A 20,150-nucleotide genomic window follows, 5' to 3' on the forward strand; every position below is an offset into this window, starting at 1 on the left:
CTAGTGGGCGTGGGTTCTAGCTCCCACTCTCCTCGTAGTCTCTGTGACCTTGAGCTCTAATTTCCCTCCCTCAGGCCTCTCCACTTCCCCCCTCCTTTTTTCTTTAGTGCTCAGTGCAGTATCTTCTGCTCTTCTCCAGCTGGTGCTGTGCTTTCCCATCTCCTCAGCTACCCAATGCCTAGCTCCCTTGTACCACGGGGAGGGGGAAGAATCATCATCCTCATCTCCTCACTCTCCTGACATTTACCATACTATATCGACATTATTCCTATCCCTGTCTGTCTTTCACTAGCCTGAGTTCTGCCCAAGGGCCAGAACAAGTCTGATTCCCTACAGTGGAATGAGGAATGTCTGGATCCATTCCATTAAAACTGTCTGTGTTCCCTAAACTTTAGAAATCTGACTCCCTGAAGGCAAGGGGTCACATCAGAGCATGTCCACTGTGGGGTTGGGACTTGTGGATGGCCTTCTAGGAGGTCAGTTAATGTGTGTTACCATTCCCTGGGCCCCCAGAAAGGGAGGAGGAAAGGTAGCGTCAGTTTGTCCTTTTTTTTTTTTTTTTTTTTTTTAATGAGATGGAGTTTCTTCTGTTGCCCAGGCTGGAGTGCAGTGGCGCGATCTCAGCTTAGTGCAACCTCCGTCTCAAGGATTCAAGGGATTCTCCTCCCTCAGGCTCCTGAGTAGCTGGGGTTATAGGCATGTACCACCACGCTTGACTAATTTTAGTAGAGATGGGGTTTCACCATGTTGTTCAGGCTGGTCTCGAACTCCTGACTTTGTGATCCACCCACCTCAGCCTCCCAAAGTGCTGGGATTAAAGGTGTGAACCACTAAGCCTGGCATTTTTTCCCATTTCTACAAAGCTGTCTGTCCCAAACCTGCTGCTAGAGACTCCTCAATCTTGTCTTTGGAGCATCTGAGCATACCGAAAGGGAGGAAAAAAGATTATTTTTCTCTCTTTTTGAATAATCAGGCCTTTAGAAGGTAGCACTTTGTGGTGGAAAACCAGACCTGGCTTCCTTTCCTTAAAAACTACTTTTTAATTATGTAAAATATCAAACGTGTACAAAAGAAAAATAGTATAATAAATCCCCATGTTAAATCCCAGCTTTACTATTTATCTGCTGTATGATCATGGGCAAATTATTTCAGTTCCTCAAGCCTCTACTTTCTCAGAATTTTTGTTTGATAAACAATTCAGACACTGTGGATAAAGGCATTATACCCAACAAGTTAGCCTCTGACCTTTCCCCCTTGTTCTGCTAGACTCAGTTAAATCATCTGTAAACTAGAAAAAATAGTTTGGATCCTCTGACTGAGGATCCAAGATGGCTGATCGCTAAAGCTCGGGATTGTAGGTCCCAGTGAAAGCGCAGAGAACAAGAGGACGCCACACTTTCAGACAAATTTTCGTCACTCACAGACCAGAAGATTTCCAGTGGAGGAGCCCCACGGGTCGCCAGCGCGACTCTTGTTGCCGGCGCAGCGGTTTTGCCAGTGCCTTGGCCCGGTAGCTCTTCATGCAGAGTAAACGGGAGGAGATTCCCAGACAGAAGAGCACCATCAGTCTTAACGCCGCTGTTTTGGCCGGTGCAGTGGGTTGCTCGGATTCCAGTGCTGGGAATCAATAAACTGGACATCCACTCAGAAACCCAACTAGAAAGGTGGTAATTGTAAAGAGGACAGATGGATAAATTTATAACAAAGGGAAGAAACCAGCCTAAAAGGGCTGAGAATACCCAAAATCAGAACCCCTCTCGCTCTACAGGGGATTACAGTTCCTCATCAGCAACAGAAAAGCCCTGATGGAAAAGGACTGTGTGCCATTAACAGAAGTAGGCTTCAGAAGGTGGATGATAAGAAACTTCTGGGAGTTAAAAGAACTTGTTCTAATCCAATGTAAAGAAACGAAGAACTTTGAAAAAAGGTTTGACGAAATGCTAACAAGAATAGACAATATAGAGAGAAATATAAATGAACTAACGGAGTTGAAAAATACAACGCGAAAACTTAGCGAAATATGCACAAGTTTGAATAGCCGAATTGATCAAGCAGAAGAAAGGATATCAGAGGTCAAAGATCTACTTAATGAAATAAAACGACAAGACAAGAATAGAGGAAAAAAGGATAAAAAGGAATGAGCAAAGTCTCCAAGAAATATGGGACTCTGTGAAAAGACCTAATTTACGTTTGATAGGTGTATCTGAATACGATGAAGAGAATGAATCCAAGCTGGAAAATACTCTTCAGGATATTACTCAGGAAAACTTTCCCAATCTAGCAAAGCAGGACAATATTCAACCCCAGGTAATACAGAGAACACCACAAAGATATTCCTCAAGAAGAGCAACCCCAAGGCACATAATCGTTAGATTCACCAGGGTTGAAACGAAGGAGAGGATACTAAGGGCAGCCAGAGAGAAAGGTCAGGTTACCCATAAAGGGAAGCCTATTAGACTTACAGCAGATCTCTCAGCAGAAACCCTACAAGCCAGAAGAGAGTGGGGGCCGATATTCAACATCCTTAAAGAACAGAACTTTCAGCCCAGAATTTCATATCCTGCCAAACTAAGCTTCACAATTGAAAGAAAAATAAAATCTTTTATGAAGAAGCAAGTACTCAGTGATTTTATTACCACCGGGCCTGCTTTACAAGAGCTTCTGAAAGAAGCATTATACATAGAAAGGAACAACCAGTATGAGCCTTTCTAAAAATATACCAAAAAGTAAAGAGCATCAACATAAAGAAGAATTTACATCAATGAATGGATAAAATAGCCAGTTAACATCAAATGGCAGTAACCCTAAATTTAAATCGACTAAATCCCCCAATCAAAAGATACAGCCAAAACCCAACAGTATGCTACATCCAGACCCATTTCACATCCACAGATACACAAAGACTCAAAACAAAGGGATGGAGAGAGATTTACCAACCAAATGGAGAGCAAAAATAAATAAATAAATAAAAAGCAGGAGTTGCAATTCTCGCATCTGATAAAATAGATTTCAAAGCAACAAAGATATAGTGGTAAAAGGATCAATGCAACAATAAGAGCTAACGATTCCAACACCCAGATACATAAGACCCATAAAGAGCTTTAGACTCAACAAGACAGAAAATTGATGAGGCCAACCAGGACTTGAACTCAGATCCGGAACAAGTAAACTCAATAAATATTTATAGAGCTCTCCATTTTAAATACACAAATTATACATTCTTCACTTTAAATACACAAAATATTGATCGGCCATTATTAATACCCATTTTAGAATAAAGCAATATTCCCGTTTTCTCTCCCTCTTTTTCTTCCTCTTTCTTCCTCTCCTTCACTCCTTTTTTTCTCTTTCTTCTTTCCTTTCAAAAAAAAAAAAGGTGTTGTGGTATTGTAACCAAGATAAAAAAAGAAAAGAAAAAATAATACCTCTCCTGCTGTCTTCACCAAGTTGTTAAATCCATGGACGTTGTCAGCACAGGATATGGCACATAACAAGTGCCCAGTAAGTATTTTTCATTACAGAGGAGGCTTATCTGCAGGTGTGCATGTCCGTGTACATACGTATGTTGAATAGGACTCAATGGTGTGGTTTATGGAAAAAGCTCAATATATCAGACCAGAGCTCTATTCCCAGGTCTTCTGTGCTTCCTGCAGCATTCTCAACAAGTCTCTTCTCTCTCACCTTCAGCCTCTGGGAAAGTAGAGGAGAAGTGGCTCTGACCTAAGCAGTCCCGTAACATACTGGATGTAAAGACTAAACCAAGATATGAAAGTGGCAGGCAAGGATCCTGAGGCTGAGGGCCAGGAAAAGAAGGGAATAGGGAGGGCACTAGGAGCCCAGAAGGGAGAGCACTTATCACTGGAAGAGGAGAGAACTGAGCCTTGAAGAATGGGTAGGACCTAGATAATCAGAGAGGCCACAGGTGGGGACAGAGTGGAGCTGAGCATGGAGTCAGGGAAAGTGCACCACTTCTCATATGTGGTCATCCTCTCACTCACTCTCTCTCTCTGAATGTTTCCTTGATGAGGAGCTCACAACCAAAAAGAACAGATCAGTCCACACTGACATATCTCTGATTATGGGAAGGATTTCCCATAATTAAAAGTTTCAGCAAAAACTTCTAATTTGAGATAGTCAGCAGACTGCTGCAATAGTGACAATCAGGATGAAGGTCGAAAGCCACTAGCAGTAAATATGAAAAGCAAAAGTAAAAAAAAAAAAGAAAAGTAAGGGTGAATGTAAAAGTTATTACAAAGAACATTGTACACCCGTAGTCTTTCTTTCCAATCATTTTTGAACTTGTTAATCTAATTAGTCCTCACAAAGCCCTTAGAAGTAGGTAGGGCAGCAATCATTATCACCAGAGAAGTAAAGAAAGTGCCCTGGATCACACAGCCAGGAAAGGCAGCCCCTCACTGGCTCCCCAGCCCCGTGCTCTTTCAGAGGGAAGGGATGGGTCATGAGAACTGCAGTGTGGTGGAATCGTATGACTAGAAGGGCAGTGTGCTGACAGAACTGGGGGTGGGGAGGGGCATGAATGTCAGTGTTAATAATAATAGGCTGACACACTTGTATGGGACATTAACTGTTGTTGTTGTTAAGCCGTCTTATACACATGATCTTATTTGAGGTAGGCAAGGACCAGAACAGAGTAGTGTCAAGGGAGGAGGGAGTGACAAGCCTCCTCCCACCCCCTCAGCTTATGAGCTTTTCCCACCAGCAGAGATCTGAATCCCACCCAATTTCAGCATTCTCCCTAGGGAAGGCAGGTGGGTCTCTCTCTCCAACCACTTCTTCTCCACTTCCCACCTACAGAGCATAGAGGGTACCTGGGCCTGACCTGACTTCTGCCACCCAGGCAGAGAGGCTTCTGGGACCAGCAAAAAAACTGGGGACTTTAGTCTACAGGAAAAAGGTACATGGTTATGCACTTGCTATCAGAAAGGTTCTCCTGGGGCAGAAAGAACAGTCATGTTCTGTGTGGCCTCAGAAGATAGCACCAATAGAGAATACAGTTCAGTCATCTGGCAAATATTATTGAGCTCCCATCCCATGCAAGCATATATAGCAGTATATCAAACATAGTGTCTGACTTTTAAGAACTCTCAGTCTTAGATGAGACAGACTTTAATACAGGATGGCCAATGCAGTAAGCTGGAAGCAGTAGGGCCTATGGGAGCTGAAAGGATGGTACTCAACCTGGGGTGGAAGGGAAACAAGGAAGGCTTCCTGGAGGAAAAGTCTGGACTTAGTCTTAAAAGATAAACAGGTGTTTTCAGAACCAAGATAGTAGTGGGTAGCGAATCTGGGGCTCATATACAAAAAAATCTGCCCTCAGTTAAATGGGGGACACCCCTGGGAGAGCCATGAGCTTGGGGCTGGGTACTGGGGACATTCAGAGAAGCCAGAGTGACCACCTCTTTGAGATGTAGTAGAAGGGAGTATCTTCTTAGGAAATTAGAAGAACTCACCATTTTTCCACTTGGAGAGTCAATAATTATGTCAAATCAAAGGCAGGAGCTGAACCAGAGAAGAGAAGTGGGCTCCCTCAGCACCAGTGAGCCAGGCCTTCACTCCCACCAACGCCATTGCAACTGCTTTACCTTGCCCTGGGTGATGAGGTCCAAACCAGCCACAGTGGCACCCACCAGAATCAGCCCCATGACCACCCACCCCCCACACTACTTTCCTGGCCCAGTCCCTATTGACAGATCCCCCAGAATCTGAAGGAATTCAAGACAAATGGTTAAGAGGATGGAGTTAATAAAATTTGAAAAATTGAGGCCTGTCACTCCACTAAACTTTTTTCAATACCACTGACAGAAACATATTTCCCCAATGAGTGACCTTCCACAGCTGTAGCAGGCAGGCACAGCCGCAGCAGTACTGCCAGGAAGCCAGTCTGCTATTTATCAAATATTATAAGCTGGGACACACTAATCTGGAGAAGGAGGGGGGGGGGGGTTCTGTACCACATTGCCTGGGGTGCTCCAGGTGTTTGCCCCAGCCCCAGACAGCCAGTGGGAGGTGACGGATGGCCTGCGATTAGCACTCCCCACCTCCATCCAGCCCTTTCACTTGCTCCCAGAGGCCTGGCCCTCTAGACCAGCTGCTCGGCCCGAAGGGGCCCTGGGTGGGAGGCAAGGGGAGGTCAGGCCAGGGCATGGGCCATCCTGATGCCCCTGGAGAGGGCAGGCGGGTGAGGCCCAACGTGGTTATTTATTGGAGTGTAATGGTTTGTGGCCGTTGGTCGTGGAGGTGAAATCGATCAGTAGTAGAAGTCAGGTTCTATCAATTATTACAGCAATTAGTCAAGTCAGAGCGAGGGTGCAGGGCTGGGGTACTAATATTAGATGGACACTATCCATGGTACCCCTGCCTCAGCCTTCTTGAAGTGGGGGCAGATGTGCTGCCCTGAGGCTCCAGGACCTTGGGGAGCATTCCCCATGAGTGATCAGGTGGAGCCTGACCTGAGAGCCTCCTGGGCTGGAGACAGGCCCAGTATTGCTTTAAAAGGAGCCCCTGTGCTGGCTGGCCCAGATGCAGAGATGTCCTACCTGTCCCTATCCCATCCTTTATGAGAAGTGACATGACTCCTACTAGAAATTACTCAGTGGCCAATGTTTGTGGCACACATTTTTCATTCTGTAAGCAAATATAGATCACTGACAGCACTTGTTTGAAGAGGCTGATCTCACTCTCTGTACGTTCTACTGTCTTTCTGTCACCTTCTCTCCTCTTCCCCCTCCTCTTCTCTCTCCCATTTCTTTCTTCCTATCCATTTTTTTGCTCTTCTCTTTGCCCTTCTTCCCCTTCCAGAGGTCTCTCCCTAATCCTCCCTTCTACTGCAGCTCATATCTAGTGACAGAGCTCCCCTTGAGGCTACGAAAGGAGAGACCTTTCCACTGCTTCATTGTATCTCCCTTTCTGCCTCCACTGGTTTAGCTCTGGGGGAAGGGGAGGATCCCCTCTGCCACTGGCCCCTCAGCCCTTGCTCCAGAGAAAGCAGCTCAGTGGGGCTGGGCCAGGAAGGCTGGGCCAGGCGAACAAGTCTCTGAGCACTTTGTTCCTTCCTGAGCCTCCCAGTGCTGCCTGTCCCTCCTTCAGCACACTGATGACACTCAGCCTGTGATCGCTTGTCCCCGTGAGCTCTTGGAGAGGTGGACTCGAACTCTAGGTAGCACCTAATAATCTTAAAGACAAGACGAAGAGTCTGCAAAAGAGAAAATAAATGGTTACAAGGATGGGAAGAAAACCTGAAAAGTGGTTTTATAGAAGTCAAAGGAGAGAGTGGCCAAGGTATGAGTTGCTACAGAACAGTCAAGGAATATAAAGAAGGAAACTATTCATTGGCTCTGCCAATCGCCCATCATCCTGCACACAGAGGCTTGCAGATAAACAGTGCCCAGTAAGTGCCAACAGAATTGAAAGAAAGGATGAGGCTCCGACTGAGCTTCTGAGGACTTGCCCAGTAGTTAGGAAGACCACAGACAGACTCCTTCCTAGGGAGGTTGCACTTTGTCCTGAAAGCAAAGGCCAACTGAAAACTTTTTCAGCGGGGGTATATTGTGCCACCCTCGTGAGAGTAGAGAATTTGAGTTAGGAAAACCTGGGGGTTGTTTTCACTCATAGTTCAATTAAGTAAAGCTAGCTTTGTGACCTCAGGCTAGTTATTTCGCTTTTCTGAACCTATAGCTTGGGGATTTTAATTCCTATCCCTCAGGGTAGTTTCGAGGATTAAATGATAAAATGTATGGAAAGTACCAAGCACAGTGCCTGGCACAAAGTAAGTGCTCAATAAATACCAGTGTTACTGTTATTACATCGTGACTCCAATGATCTGCCCAGGAGACATGAAAACATATCTACACAAAGACTTGTATGTGTATGTTCATTGCACTGTTTATATAATAGCCAAAGAGGAAATAGCTTAAATGTCCATCATCACCTGATAGATAAATAAAATGTAGTATGTCCACAGAATGGAGTATTATTCAGCCATGTTGAATGAACCTTGAAAACATTCTGGTAAGCTTGAAGAAGTCAGATCTAAAAGGCCTCATATCATATGACTCTATTCATATGAAGTATCCAGAATAGGCAAATCCACAGACAGAAAGTAAACTAATGGTTGCTGGGGCTGGGGGGTATGGGGAGTGTCTGATAATGGGTAGGAGATTTCTTTTGGAGGGGGGTGAAAGTGTTCAAGAATGTTATATTTTAAACCACTGAATTGTATACTTTTTTATTTTTTAAGATGGAATCTCGCTCTGTTGCCAGGCTGGAGTGAAGTGGCATGATCTCAGCTCACTGCAACCTTCACCTCCTGGGTTCAAGCGATTCTCCTGCCTCTGCCTCCCAAGTAGCTGGCACTACAGACATGCGCCACCATGCCCAGCTAATTTTTGTATTTTTAGTAGAGGTGGGGTTTATGTTGGCCAGGATGGTCTCCATCTCTTGACCTACATGATCTGCCCGCCTTGGCCTCCCAAAGTGCTGGGATTACAGGCTTGAGCCACCACGGCTGCTCTGAATTGTATACTTTGTTTGTTTGTTTGTTTATTAGACAAGTTCTCTCTCTCTCTGTTGCCCAGGCTGGAGTGCAGTGGTGTGATCTCTGCTCACTACAACCTCTGCCTCCTGGGATCAGGCAGTTCTCATGCCTCAGCCTCCCAGGTAGCTAGGATCATTTCTTTTTTTAAGTAGAGACTTGCAATAGGAATACTTCTGTATCATTATATAAATGTTTTCACATACTGGATTAAGAAACACTGGTTTTTACCATCCATCAACAGTGGTTGGACACCCACCTGAGCCATGCTCTGTGCTAATTGGATCCCCAGCCAGTCCATTGTATCCTGTGGCAGGGTCTGAGTCTTAACCATCTTTACTTCAGACAACACTTCCTGAGCGAGAAAGAAGCTAAAGAAGTACTAGATAATTATTACCTTAATGTTCCATGTAACACACATTTATTGAGCATCTGCTGTGTACAAAGCGGTTTTCTAATTATGTTTCTGTCTTCCTGACTTGAGAGGAGTACCGTTAGGGCAGGGCCAGATGTGATGCTTCTGTGTCCTCAGGCCCCATTCATTCAGTGTCTGCCTAATTGAATGGAATGGATGGTTTTTGAAGAGAGTGAGGTGCTTAAACCTGGGCTTTGGGAAGGCTGTGATAGCACAGAGTCAGAATGACCTTTCCTCCATTACTGGCAAGGCTGGCACAAAGTAGACAGTTTATACAGGCTTGTCACCTGTCATTACTTAGAGAGAAGGTAGATACATGGCCCCGAGCTAACCCCTTCTTCTTGTCATACTCAGTCTTTGTCCTTAAGTCACAGGAATTAATGATTGGAAGAAATGTCCAGACACACACACACACTCACTCACTGACAGCTAGAGTGGCATAGCCAGGTTGCTGATGGTGCCCCTGTCCTTCCAGGGGACTCAGCTGACTCAGACAGACAGGAAATGCCCAGAGATAAGAGAGCATAAAAGGAGAGGAGCAGAAAACAGAAAGAAGGGGAACCATTTAATTGTTATTTGGGATATTCTCTGCCTTAGAAAGGAACCCTTTATATAGCTTCATGAATGAATGTTTATCTGTATGCTGATACATTGGAAAATGTGGATATTAACGAATGCATGTATGAAATTGTGTGTTTACATGTATTTGTGCTGGGGTATATTAACCTGTGTATTTGGCATATTTTGTTAGCATGTTCAGCGGTGTGTATTTGTATATGTGTAATATGTTATTGAACGTGTGTGCATGGACTTGTAGGAGCCCCAGTACCATGTTTTTCCCATCATTTGTGACTGTCCATGGACATTCCCAACAGAAATCAGAGCCCCAAGCCACCTCCAAGGGAAGGCTGAGGTCCCCCTGATCACTCATAGAGCCTCTGACCATTTATCCTTCTTCTCTTGCCAGGAGCCAACCCCCTGCAGCGGAATGAAATGGGACACACACCCTTGGATTATGCCCGAGAAGGGGAAGTGATGAAACTTCTGAGGACTTCTGAAGCCAAGGTAAGTATCAGGGAAGGGAAGAGGCCTATGGACACTCCATGCATCATTTAATCTTTCAGTCATTCAATTATGTCAGGCTTTACACCAAAGGCCACTTCTCCTTAGGTGATTATTATCTGTTTAAATACAAATCCAGCCCACAGTCTCATCAAGAATAGGAAGCTGCCCCTGTCATGACCAAGGAGCAGCCTCGGCCACTTCTGGCTTCTGAGCATTACCTTTAAATGTGATTTATGAAGTGATAGGTCCTTTTCAGAGGAGGGGGTACTAGCCAGACAAAATCTTTAGCCCATGTAAAGATTATAGTCATTTTTCCTAGGCCTCATGTTCTAAAGCCTCAACAAACCATCTTTTCCTGTCATCACTCTTTCTAGAACTATTCCTTCACCTTTCCCCTCCACACACACTCCAGAGAGCCTGGTATAGAATCTGAGCCAAAATAGAATCTGAGCCAAAAAATCCTCCATTCTAATTCTGTCTTCTCAACCAAACTTTTGAACTCCCTGAGAACAGGGCTAAGTCTTCCACCTCTCCCAGCCATAGAGCTGTAACTCAGGAACTACTGGACAGAATCCAAGAACTAGAATCACAAATCTCAGAGCTGGCAGGGACCTTAGAAATCAAGTCCAGTAATGGGAAATCTTACAAAAGCACAAACCAATAAATCAGAAGAAAATTGAGTTGTTTGAGTTGAAGGAGAAAGATGGACTAGAGCACTGCCCACATGGCCTGCCCTTCCCTCCTGGGGCAGCCTCTGAGTGGACTCTGCTGTTGGCACAAGTTTCAATCTCTGAAACCTAAATCAACTGACTTATTTTACTCCTGGAGAAACTGGAGCCCAGGCCTGTGATGTGGCTTGCCTTTGGTCCCAGAGTGAATTAGCATCAAAACTGAACATAATAAGCTTGACTACAAGGTCATGTGGTAGGTTCGGTGGCAGGACAGGGACTGGAAGACCTGGTTTTTGACTTTCGCTCTTATGTCCTTTCCAGCATCGTGGAGTCTCTTAACCACAAAGTGGCTGAAGTACCTCGAGATGATTCAGTGTGGCAGGTCCCACCTAGTGGCAAATATTCTCTGTCCTGAGTCCAAGCACTTAGCTCACTGGACTGAGACTGAAGAGATGTGGATTCTAATCTTAGCTTCACCACTCACTGCCCATGTGACCTTGGGCTAGCACTTCCCCTCATTAAAGCCCGGTCTTCTGAGATGTGAAAACATTGTACTAAATGGCTTCTAAGGTTCTAGGCAACAAATGATTGTCTGTGGATCAGTCAGTATAAACTAGATGCTGCTATTGTAACAACCCCAAATTTCAGTGGTTTAAAACAAAACAAGATTTGTTTTTGCCTTATGTTGCATGTTCCTTGTGGTTAGGGATGAGGGGCAGGCTCTGTTCATCCTAGGCACTTAGCCATCCCAGCAGGCAGAGCAGCCACCCATGGGAATGTTGCTGGTTGCTTGCCAGAGGGAAAAGGATGCTCTGAAGGGTCTTACAGCTACAGTAAAATGCTCAGCCTAGAAGGAAGAGCCCTTCCTTCCACTCACTATTCATTAGCCAGAATGAATCCCATGTTTCAAACCAATCATAAGGGAGCCAAGAAAAGTAATCCTACCATGTGCCTAGAATGGGAGAGCTGGAAATATTTGGTAATCAACATGAACCATACAGATTTTGCCTTCCTGGTATTTTTAGTAACTGTCTTGCAGTAATTTCTTCTAGAGAAGGGAAGGAATTAGGAAGGGTGACTAGCTTTTCACAATCCATCCCCAGGGGCCCTTGTGACCAGACAGAACTGCTAAATTTCAGAAGGCAAGTGCTTCTCTCCTTTTGTTCAGATTTTTCTCTCCTAGGAACAGGCCAGGAGATTGGGTCAACTTCCCCAAGAGCCTTAAGGAAATCCCTCAGCACTGTTGCACATAACTTTAGGGACTGCACTCTCATCATCAGCTCCCCTCTCTAGCCCATTTGCTGTCCCCTGAGAGACCAGCCCTGGACTTGACCAAGAGTACCTGTGGTTTTTGAGCTTGTGTAACATAGAGCAGGCACTGGTCTGGCTATTGAAGCAAGAGAACAGGCCCATTAGTGCCAGCGCTGATGGAGGGGTTAGGCTTACTGAGGAACCCTTAACAAAATTTGGCTGCCCAAGGGAAGTGGCTTGATGTTGGCCACATTATTACAGGGCTAATGTCCAGAGTGAACAAATGGCAGTTGGTTGCAATCCCCTGTGCTGGTCAGACCCTCCTGGAGCATGAGACACCGTATTCTAAGTAGACACTGCCCTCTTAGAATCTGTATAAAGAAGGGCAGAAGGGTGGCAAGAGGTACTGTGCCATGAGAAAAAGCTGATGGTCATAGGGGCATCTGGCCAGAAGAGGAGGAGCACAGGAACAGCTGTGAGTGAGAGGGAATGAGATTTAGTCCATGGCAAAACCAGAGTCGATAGGCTTATTGGGCAGCAGCTTCAGGGAAGAGCCCCTAACACAGCTGTCCCACCATGGAGGGTCTGCCTTAGAGGCTAAGAAGACCACCTGGAGCCAGTCCAGGGATTCCATAGCTCTCAGCTGGAAGTCCATTTCATCTGTTGTCACCTCTGTGCACTTGATCCCTTTATCCAGTCATCCAGTCTGGACTCTCCATCCTGAATGTGCCCTCTGAGTATCTCCATGTAATTGCTCTGCTGTCCCATAAGATTCTGCCCATGTGAAGCACCCCTCAGCTCTCCCTGGATGTCAGCAGCATCGGCTTTCTCTCAGTTGTTCAGCATCTACTTGGTCACGCATTCATTCTGTTCTGCTTTATTCCTCCAAACTGCACAAAGCTACCTCTTCAAAACTGTGAGTAAGTAAGAAGCAGCTGTCTCTGAGTTCAGGCCCTCCATCTGTAACATAATGACTCAGGCCTGGAGGCTTTTGAAGCTCCAGCCTGGGCCTCATCTCCTGGCTCTTTGTCTAGACATGGGTTGCTGCCACTCTGATCTTATCTGGCTCCCCTTCTGTCCACCCAGCATCCCCCTGCCACCCAGCCTAGCCTCCTCCACCTACATCTACCACTCGTAGTCAAATTATGCTCATAGAAAACTTGTATTAAAGTCATATGTCTCATTATAGAAGTTTTAGAGATATAAAGAAAGTAAAATGAAGAGAATTAAATAATATAGTACATATTTATAAATGACATCTCCGTGACAGGCTCTGGGCTAGATGGGAAGAAGACTGATGAGTAAAACACTCAGGGAGCTACAGTTTGATAGGGAGACAGGCAAGTAAGCCATGACACCACTGATGGTATGACTTATCAAGGAAGGCTTCCTGGAAGAGATGACAACTGAGCTGAATTTAATTCAAAGCACTCTAGCCCTCCCACCAGACATAACCACTATTAATAGTCTTAATTATTTATAACAATAGTAGATACTGTTTTATCAAATGCATCTAGGTACTGTGATAGGTGCTCAAATATATATTTTTCCTAATCCTGTGGCCTTTGAAGTAGTTCTTATTACCCCTGTTTCACAGATGGGAAAACTGAAGCTGCAGGAAAGCAAGCAGATAATTTACAGAAAACCAAGTTGTTATAAGTGACTATTAGGAATAAAATGAGAGCGTTCCTCTTACCCCTGTTTCACAGATGGGAAAACTGAAGCTGTAGGAAAGCAAGCAGATAATTTACAGAAAACCAAGTTGTTATAAGTGACTATTAGGAATAAAATGAGAGGGTTCCTCTTATGACACTGTATTAGCCTTCCCTGGATCATGTCTATGTGTAGTTACATAGATGGCCTTTTAAAAAAAAATGCTGTTGGCTGCCTACCATATATACCAGGAGTGTCAAACTGGCAGCCACATTTTATATAGTCATCCAGCATTTTCCAAAAATTTGAATTTAATGCTTGGGGATTGGGAGTATGTACTCTCTAGCCCAGGGCCCCCCATTCCCTCTTGCATTATGTCCTTGATTATCAATCAGACACTTTTGTTTCCTGCTTGGCCCTAAAGATCCTATTCTATATTTGGAATTTGTTTTTATTCACTTAATATTATTGGTGATTTCTTCATTTAAAATTATCCATAAGCCTAATTTTTTATTTAATTCTGCCCTTTAAAATACGTCATTTACCCTAGAATCTCTGTCACCTTAAGTGGTCTGAATGATGTGTCCCTCACTGTTGGCTGTCCCTCAGTTCTCTCAGTATCCTCTGCGCCGAAGCCTCCTTAGGTCCCCTGAGAATATGCAGAGGTGATAAGGCCCAGCCCCTGTCCCTGAGTTTGCCATCTGGCTGGGGGAGAGACAGGCACTCTAAGCTCTGATACCTGCAGACCGATTTGTCTTAGGAGGGTTCTCAGAGTTGGTGGAGTATCCAAGAAAGCGTGGATCACCTCCTGTCAGAGAGAGAGCAGGGCAAGCCTCAAAGAGGAGGTAGCCTGTAGTCTCACTTTGAAGGATTTCAATAGATGGAGAGTTTAATTCTTAAAGCCAGGACCATTTTCATGTCTTAACTAAGAGATGAAGGAGAAGTAGAAATATATCTCTGTTGACATGATAGCAGATAAAACAAAAATATGGGGAGCTCTCCCATGATGAATATTCAGCTGAGGGGAACGTGCTTGTGCCAGCCTGCATCTCCACTCCCAATCCTCACTGCACCGAGACTCACGAGGAATTTATTGCTCATTTTAATCACACCCAAAGAATGCATTGGCAGGAATATTAGGCAGATAGGCCTATCCTATATATTTTATTTGCATATCCCAGTGACAGGATCACAAGCACATTTCCTCTCTCTATTTTTTCATTTGCTTCAGGGGTAGCTGGGGATGTGGTACTCCCCTGGGCCTGCATTCCAGGCTGAGAGCTTGGGTGCTCCTCTCAGAACTGAGTGCAGCCCTGCAGGAGGGGAGAGGAGGAGGACACAGGAGGGTAGGAGGGTTATGTTCTTCCTCCCCCCGGCCTTGCTCAGCCCATTCTCTGCTTTGCCTCTCATTACAGGTGCCAGCTTGCCATATGCCTAGCTCTGTACTTGACCCTGTGTTACTATGGTATGGGCTAGACACAGTGCTAAGTGCTTTTTAGGGACCAACTTCCTCTTTCTCTTTTTTTTAACTTTCTTTTTCTTTTTTCTTGTTTTTGAAATAGAGACTTGCTCTGTCGCCCAGACTTGAGTGCAGTGGCACAATCTCGGCTCACTGCAACCTCCTTCTCCCAGGTTCAAGCGATTCTCCTACCTCAGCCTCCCAAGTAGCTGGGATTACAGGGCCACCCACCACAACCAGCTAATTTTTATATTTTTAGTAGAGACAGGTTTCACCATGTTGGCCAGGCTGGTCTCAAACTCCTGTCCCCAAGTGATCCACCCACCTCAGCCTCCCAAAGTACTGAGATTACAGGCATGAGCCACCATGCCTGGCCTTTTTTTTAACTTTTAAAAGGATTTTATTGAAATATACTTGTATAAGATGCACATACCAGGAATGTACAGCTCACTGTATTTTCACAAACAAGACACACCTTATCAAGAAATAGACTGTTAGAAGCACCCCAAAAGCCTTCCTCAGACTCCCTTCCAGACTCACGCCCCAAGGGTAGGCATTATCCTGATATTTTTATTTTTGCAGAATTATAGAAATAGTACAGTTAGTTCCTATAAATCCTTCATCTAGATTCCCAACTGTTAACATTTTATTATACTTGCTTTATTTATGCACATAAATAATACATATAAGGATATCTATAATTTTTTTCTGAATGATTTGAGAATAAGTTTACACATGATGCCCCTTTACCCCTAAATATTTGTATGTATTTCCTTAAAAAACGAGGACATTTTCTTATAAAACCTCAGTATAATCATCAAAATCAGGGCATTAATATTGATACTAACTAATCTACAGATATTATTCAGACCTCACAAGTTGTCCTAATAATTCTCCTTACAAGAAAAGACAGTTTCAAAATCCAAGTTGCATTTGGTTATCATGTCTCTTTAATCTGAAATGGTCCAAACATGATGATGTGGCAATCAAACACAAAAACAAAACATATAATCTGGAATGGTTTCCTCAGTCTTTCCCTGGCTTTCAGGACCTTGACATTTTTTTATGGCATTTTAGGTTTTGGGGTACATGTGAAGAACATGCAAGATTGTTGCATAGGTACACACGTGGCAGTGTGATTTGCTGCCTTCCTCCCCTTCACCTATATCTGGCATTTCTCCCCATGCTCTCTCTCCCCAACTCCTCACCCCCCGCTGTCCCTCCCCTGTTTCCCCCCGACAGACCTCAGTGTGTGATGCTCCCCTCCCTGTGTCCATATGTTCTCATTGTTCAACACCTGCCTATGAGTGAGAACCTGCAGTATTTCATTTTCTGTTCTTGTGTCACTGTGCTGAGTGATAGTCTCCAGGTTCATCCATGTCCCTACAAAGGACACTAACTCATCATTTTTTATAGCTGCATTATATTCCATGGTGTATATGTGCCACATTTTCCCAGTCCAGTCTATCATCAATGCATTTGGGTTGGTTCCAGGTCTTTGCTATTGTAAACTGTGCTGCAATGAACATTCGTGTGCATGTGTCCTTATAGTAGAATGATTTATAATCCTTTGGATATATACCCAGTAATGGAATTGCTGGATCAAATGGAATTTCTATTTCTAGGTCCTTGAGGAATTGCCACACTGTCTTCCAGAATGGTTGAACTAATTTACACTCCCACCAACGGTGTAAAAGTGTTTCTATTTCTCCACATACTCTCCAGCATCTGTTGTCTCCAGATTTTTTAATGATCGGCATTCTAACTGGCATGAGATGGTATCTCAATGTGGTTTTGATTTGCATTTCTCTAATGACCATTGATGATGAGCATTTTTTTTATATGTTTGTTGGCCTCATGTATGTCTTCTTTTGTAAAGTGCTTGTTTATATCCTGATACCAAAACCCAGCAGAGACTCAGCAAGAAAAGAAAACTTCAGGCCCATATCCATGATGAACACAGATGCAAAAATCTTCAACAAAATACTGGCAAACCGATTGCAACAGCACATCAAAAAGCTTATCCACCATGATCAAGTAGGATTCATCCCAGGGATGCAAGGCTGGTTCAACATACGCAAGTCTATAAACGTAATTCACCACATAAACAGAACCAAAGACAAAAACCACATGATTATCTCAATAGATGCAGAGAAGGCCTTTGACAAAATTCAACAGCCCTTTATGCTAAAAACCCTCAATAAACTAGGTATTGAGGGAACGTATCTCAAAACAATAAAAGCTATTTATGACAAACCAACAGCCAATATCATAATGAATGGGCAAAAACTGGAAGCACTCCCTTTGAAATCTGGCACGAGACAAGGATGCCCTCTCTCACCACTCCTATTCAATATAGTACTGTTCTAGCCAGAGCAGTCAGGCAAGAAAAAGAAATAAAGGGTATTCAAATAGGAAAGGAGGAAGCCAAATTGTCTCTGTTTGCAGATGACATGATTGTATATCTAGAAGACCCCATTGTCTCAGCCCAAAATCTCATGAAACTGATAAGCAACTTCAGCAAAGTCTCAGGATACAAAATCAATGTGCAAAAATCACAAGCATTCCTATATACCAGTAACAGACTTAAAGAGAGCCAAATCAAGAACAAACTGCCATTTACAATTGCCATAAAGAGAATAAAATACCTAGGAATACAACTAGCAAGGAATATAAAGGACCTCTTCAAGGAGAACTACAAACCACTGCTCAACGAAATCAGAGAGGACACAAACAGATGGAGAAACATTCCACGTTCATGGTTAGGAAGAATCAATATCGTGAAAATGGCCATACTGCCCAAAGTAATTTACAGATTCAGTGCTATCCCCATCAAGCTACCAATGACCTTCTTCACAGAACTGGAAAAAACCACCTTAAACTTCACATGGAACCAAAAGAGAGCCCGCACAGCCAAGTCAATTCTAAGCAAAAGGAACAAAGCAGGAGGCATCACACTACTGGACTTCAAACTATCCTACAAGGCTACAGTAATCAAAACAGCATGGTACTGATACCAAAACAGAGATATAGACCAATGGAACAGAGCAGAGGCATCGGAGGCAACACAGCACATCTGCAACCATCCGATCTTTGACAAACGTGACAAAACAAGCAATGGGGAAAGGAGTCCCTGTTTAATAAATGGTGTTGGGAAAACTGGCTAGCCATATGCAGAAAGCAGAAACTGGACCCCTTCCTGACACATTACACTAAAATTAACTCCAGATAGATTAAAGACTTAAACCTAAGACCTAACACCATAAAAACCCTAGAAGAAAATCGAGGCAAAACCATTCAGGACATAGGAGTAGGCAAGGACTTCATGACCAAAACACCAAAAGCATTGGCAGCAAAAGCCAAAATAGACAAATGGGACCTAATCAAACTCCACAGCTTCTGCACAGCAAAAGAAACAGTCATTAGAGTGAATCGGCAACCAACAGAATGGGAAAAAAATTTTTGCAGTTTACCCATCTGACAAAGGGCTGATATACAGAATCTACAAAGAACTAAAACAGATTTACAAAACAAACAAACAAACAAAAACGCCTATTCAAAAGTGGACAAAGGATATGAACGGACACTTTACAAAAGAAGACATACATGAGGCCAAAAACATATGAAAAAATGCTCATTATCACTGGTCATTAGAGAAATGCAAATCAAAACCACATTGAGATACCATCTCACACCAGTTAGAATGCCGATCATTAAAAAATCTGGAGACAACTGATGCTGGAGAGGATGTGGAGAAACAGGAACACTTTTACACTGTTGGTGGGAGTGTAAATTAGTTCAACCATTCTGGAAGACAGTATGGCGATTCCTCAAGGACCTAGAAATAGAAATTCCATTTGATCCAGCAATCCCATTACTGGGTATATATCCAAAGGATTATAAATCGTTCTACTATAAGGACACATGCACACAAATGTTCATTGCAACACTGTTTACAATAGCAAAGACCTGGAACCAACCCAAATGCCCATCGATGATAGACTGGACTGGGAAAATGTGGCACATATACACCATGGAATATAATGCAGCTATAAAAAATGATGAGTTAGTGTCCTTTGTAGGGACATGGATGAACCTGGAGACCATCATTCTCAGCACAGTGACACAAGAACAGAAAATGAAATACCACATATTCTCACTCATAGGCGGTGTTGAACAATGAGAACACATGGACACAGGGAGGGGAGCATCACACACTGAGGTCTGTTGGGGGGAATGGGGGGGGACAGCAGGGGGTGGGGAGTTGGGGAGAGATAGCATGGGGAGAAATGCCAGATATAGGTGAAGGGGAGGAAGGCAGCAAATCACATTGCCATGCGTGTACCTATGCAACAATCTTGCATGTTCTTCACATGTACCCCAAAACCTAAAATGCATTTAAATAAATAAAGAAAGAAATAACCCTAGAAGAAAATCTAGGCAAAACCATTCAGGACATATGCGTAGACAGGGACTTCATGACCAAAACACCAAAATTATTGGCAACAAAAGCCAAAATAGATAAATGGGACCTAATCAAACTCCACAGCTTCTGCACAGCAAAAGAAACAGTTGCTAGAGTGAATTGGCAACCAACAGAATGGGAAAAAATTTTGCAGTCTACCCATCTGACAAAGGGGTGATATCCAGAATCTACAAAGAACTAAAACAGATTTACAAGAAAAAAACAAGCCCATTCAAAAGTGGACCTTGACATTTTAATGAGTGCAAGTTGGTTGTTATGTAGAATGTCCCTCGTTTGGGTTTGTCTGATGTTTCATTGTGATTCAACTCAGATTATGCATTTCTGGCAAGAACACCCTGTGGGGTTTATTTTCAATAAATTTATCAGGTAGCCCTTTACTAGAAGTACTAATACTTCTAACAGATAGAAAATTTCTCTTTTAAATCTAATTTTCTTAAACAGACTGTGAACTCCCTGAAGACAAGTCTTTCCTTATCTCCAAGTGGACAGTGCAACAGTGCAGGCTTTGGAGTCAGACTGCAAGGGTTAGTGTTCTGTCTCTACACTTGCTGCTGGTAGAACCCTGCTTGAATGTATTTAATCTCCGTATAATAGGGATG

At 43.7% G+C, this 20,150-nt stretch overlaps 1 protein-coding gene across 2 annotated transcripts in view; it reads left to right on the top strand.

The window, feature by feature from the left end:
* The window catches only part of CLPB (ClpB family mitochondrial disaggregase), a 151,893-nt gene that overhangs the window by 98,630 nt on the left and 33,113 nt on the right, over window positions 1-20,150 (top strand). For both annotated transcript variants that reach the window (XM_002754832.6, XM_009007492.5), the window contains one exon: window positions 9,934-10,031. In XM_002754832.6, coding sequence (XP_002754878.1) covers window positions 9,934-10,031 — 98 coding nt within the window. The remainder of the gene's footprint in view (window positions 1-9,933; window positions 10,032-20,150) is intronic.

Source organism: Callithrix jacchus, chromosome 10 (assembly GCF_049354715.1).
Source record: "Callithrix jacchus isolate 240 chromosome 10, calJac240_pri, whole genome shotgun sequence".
Lineage (NCBI taxonomy): Eukaryota > Metazoa > Chordata > Mammalia > Primates > Cebidae > Callithrix > Callithrix jacchus.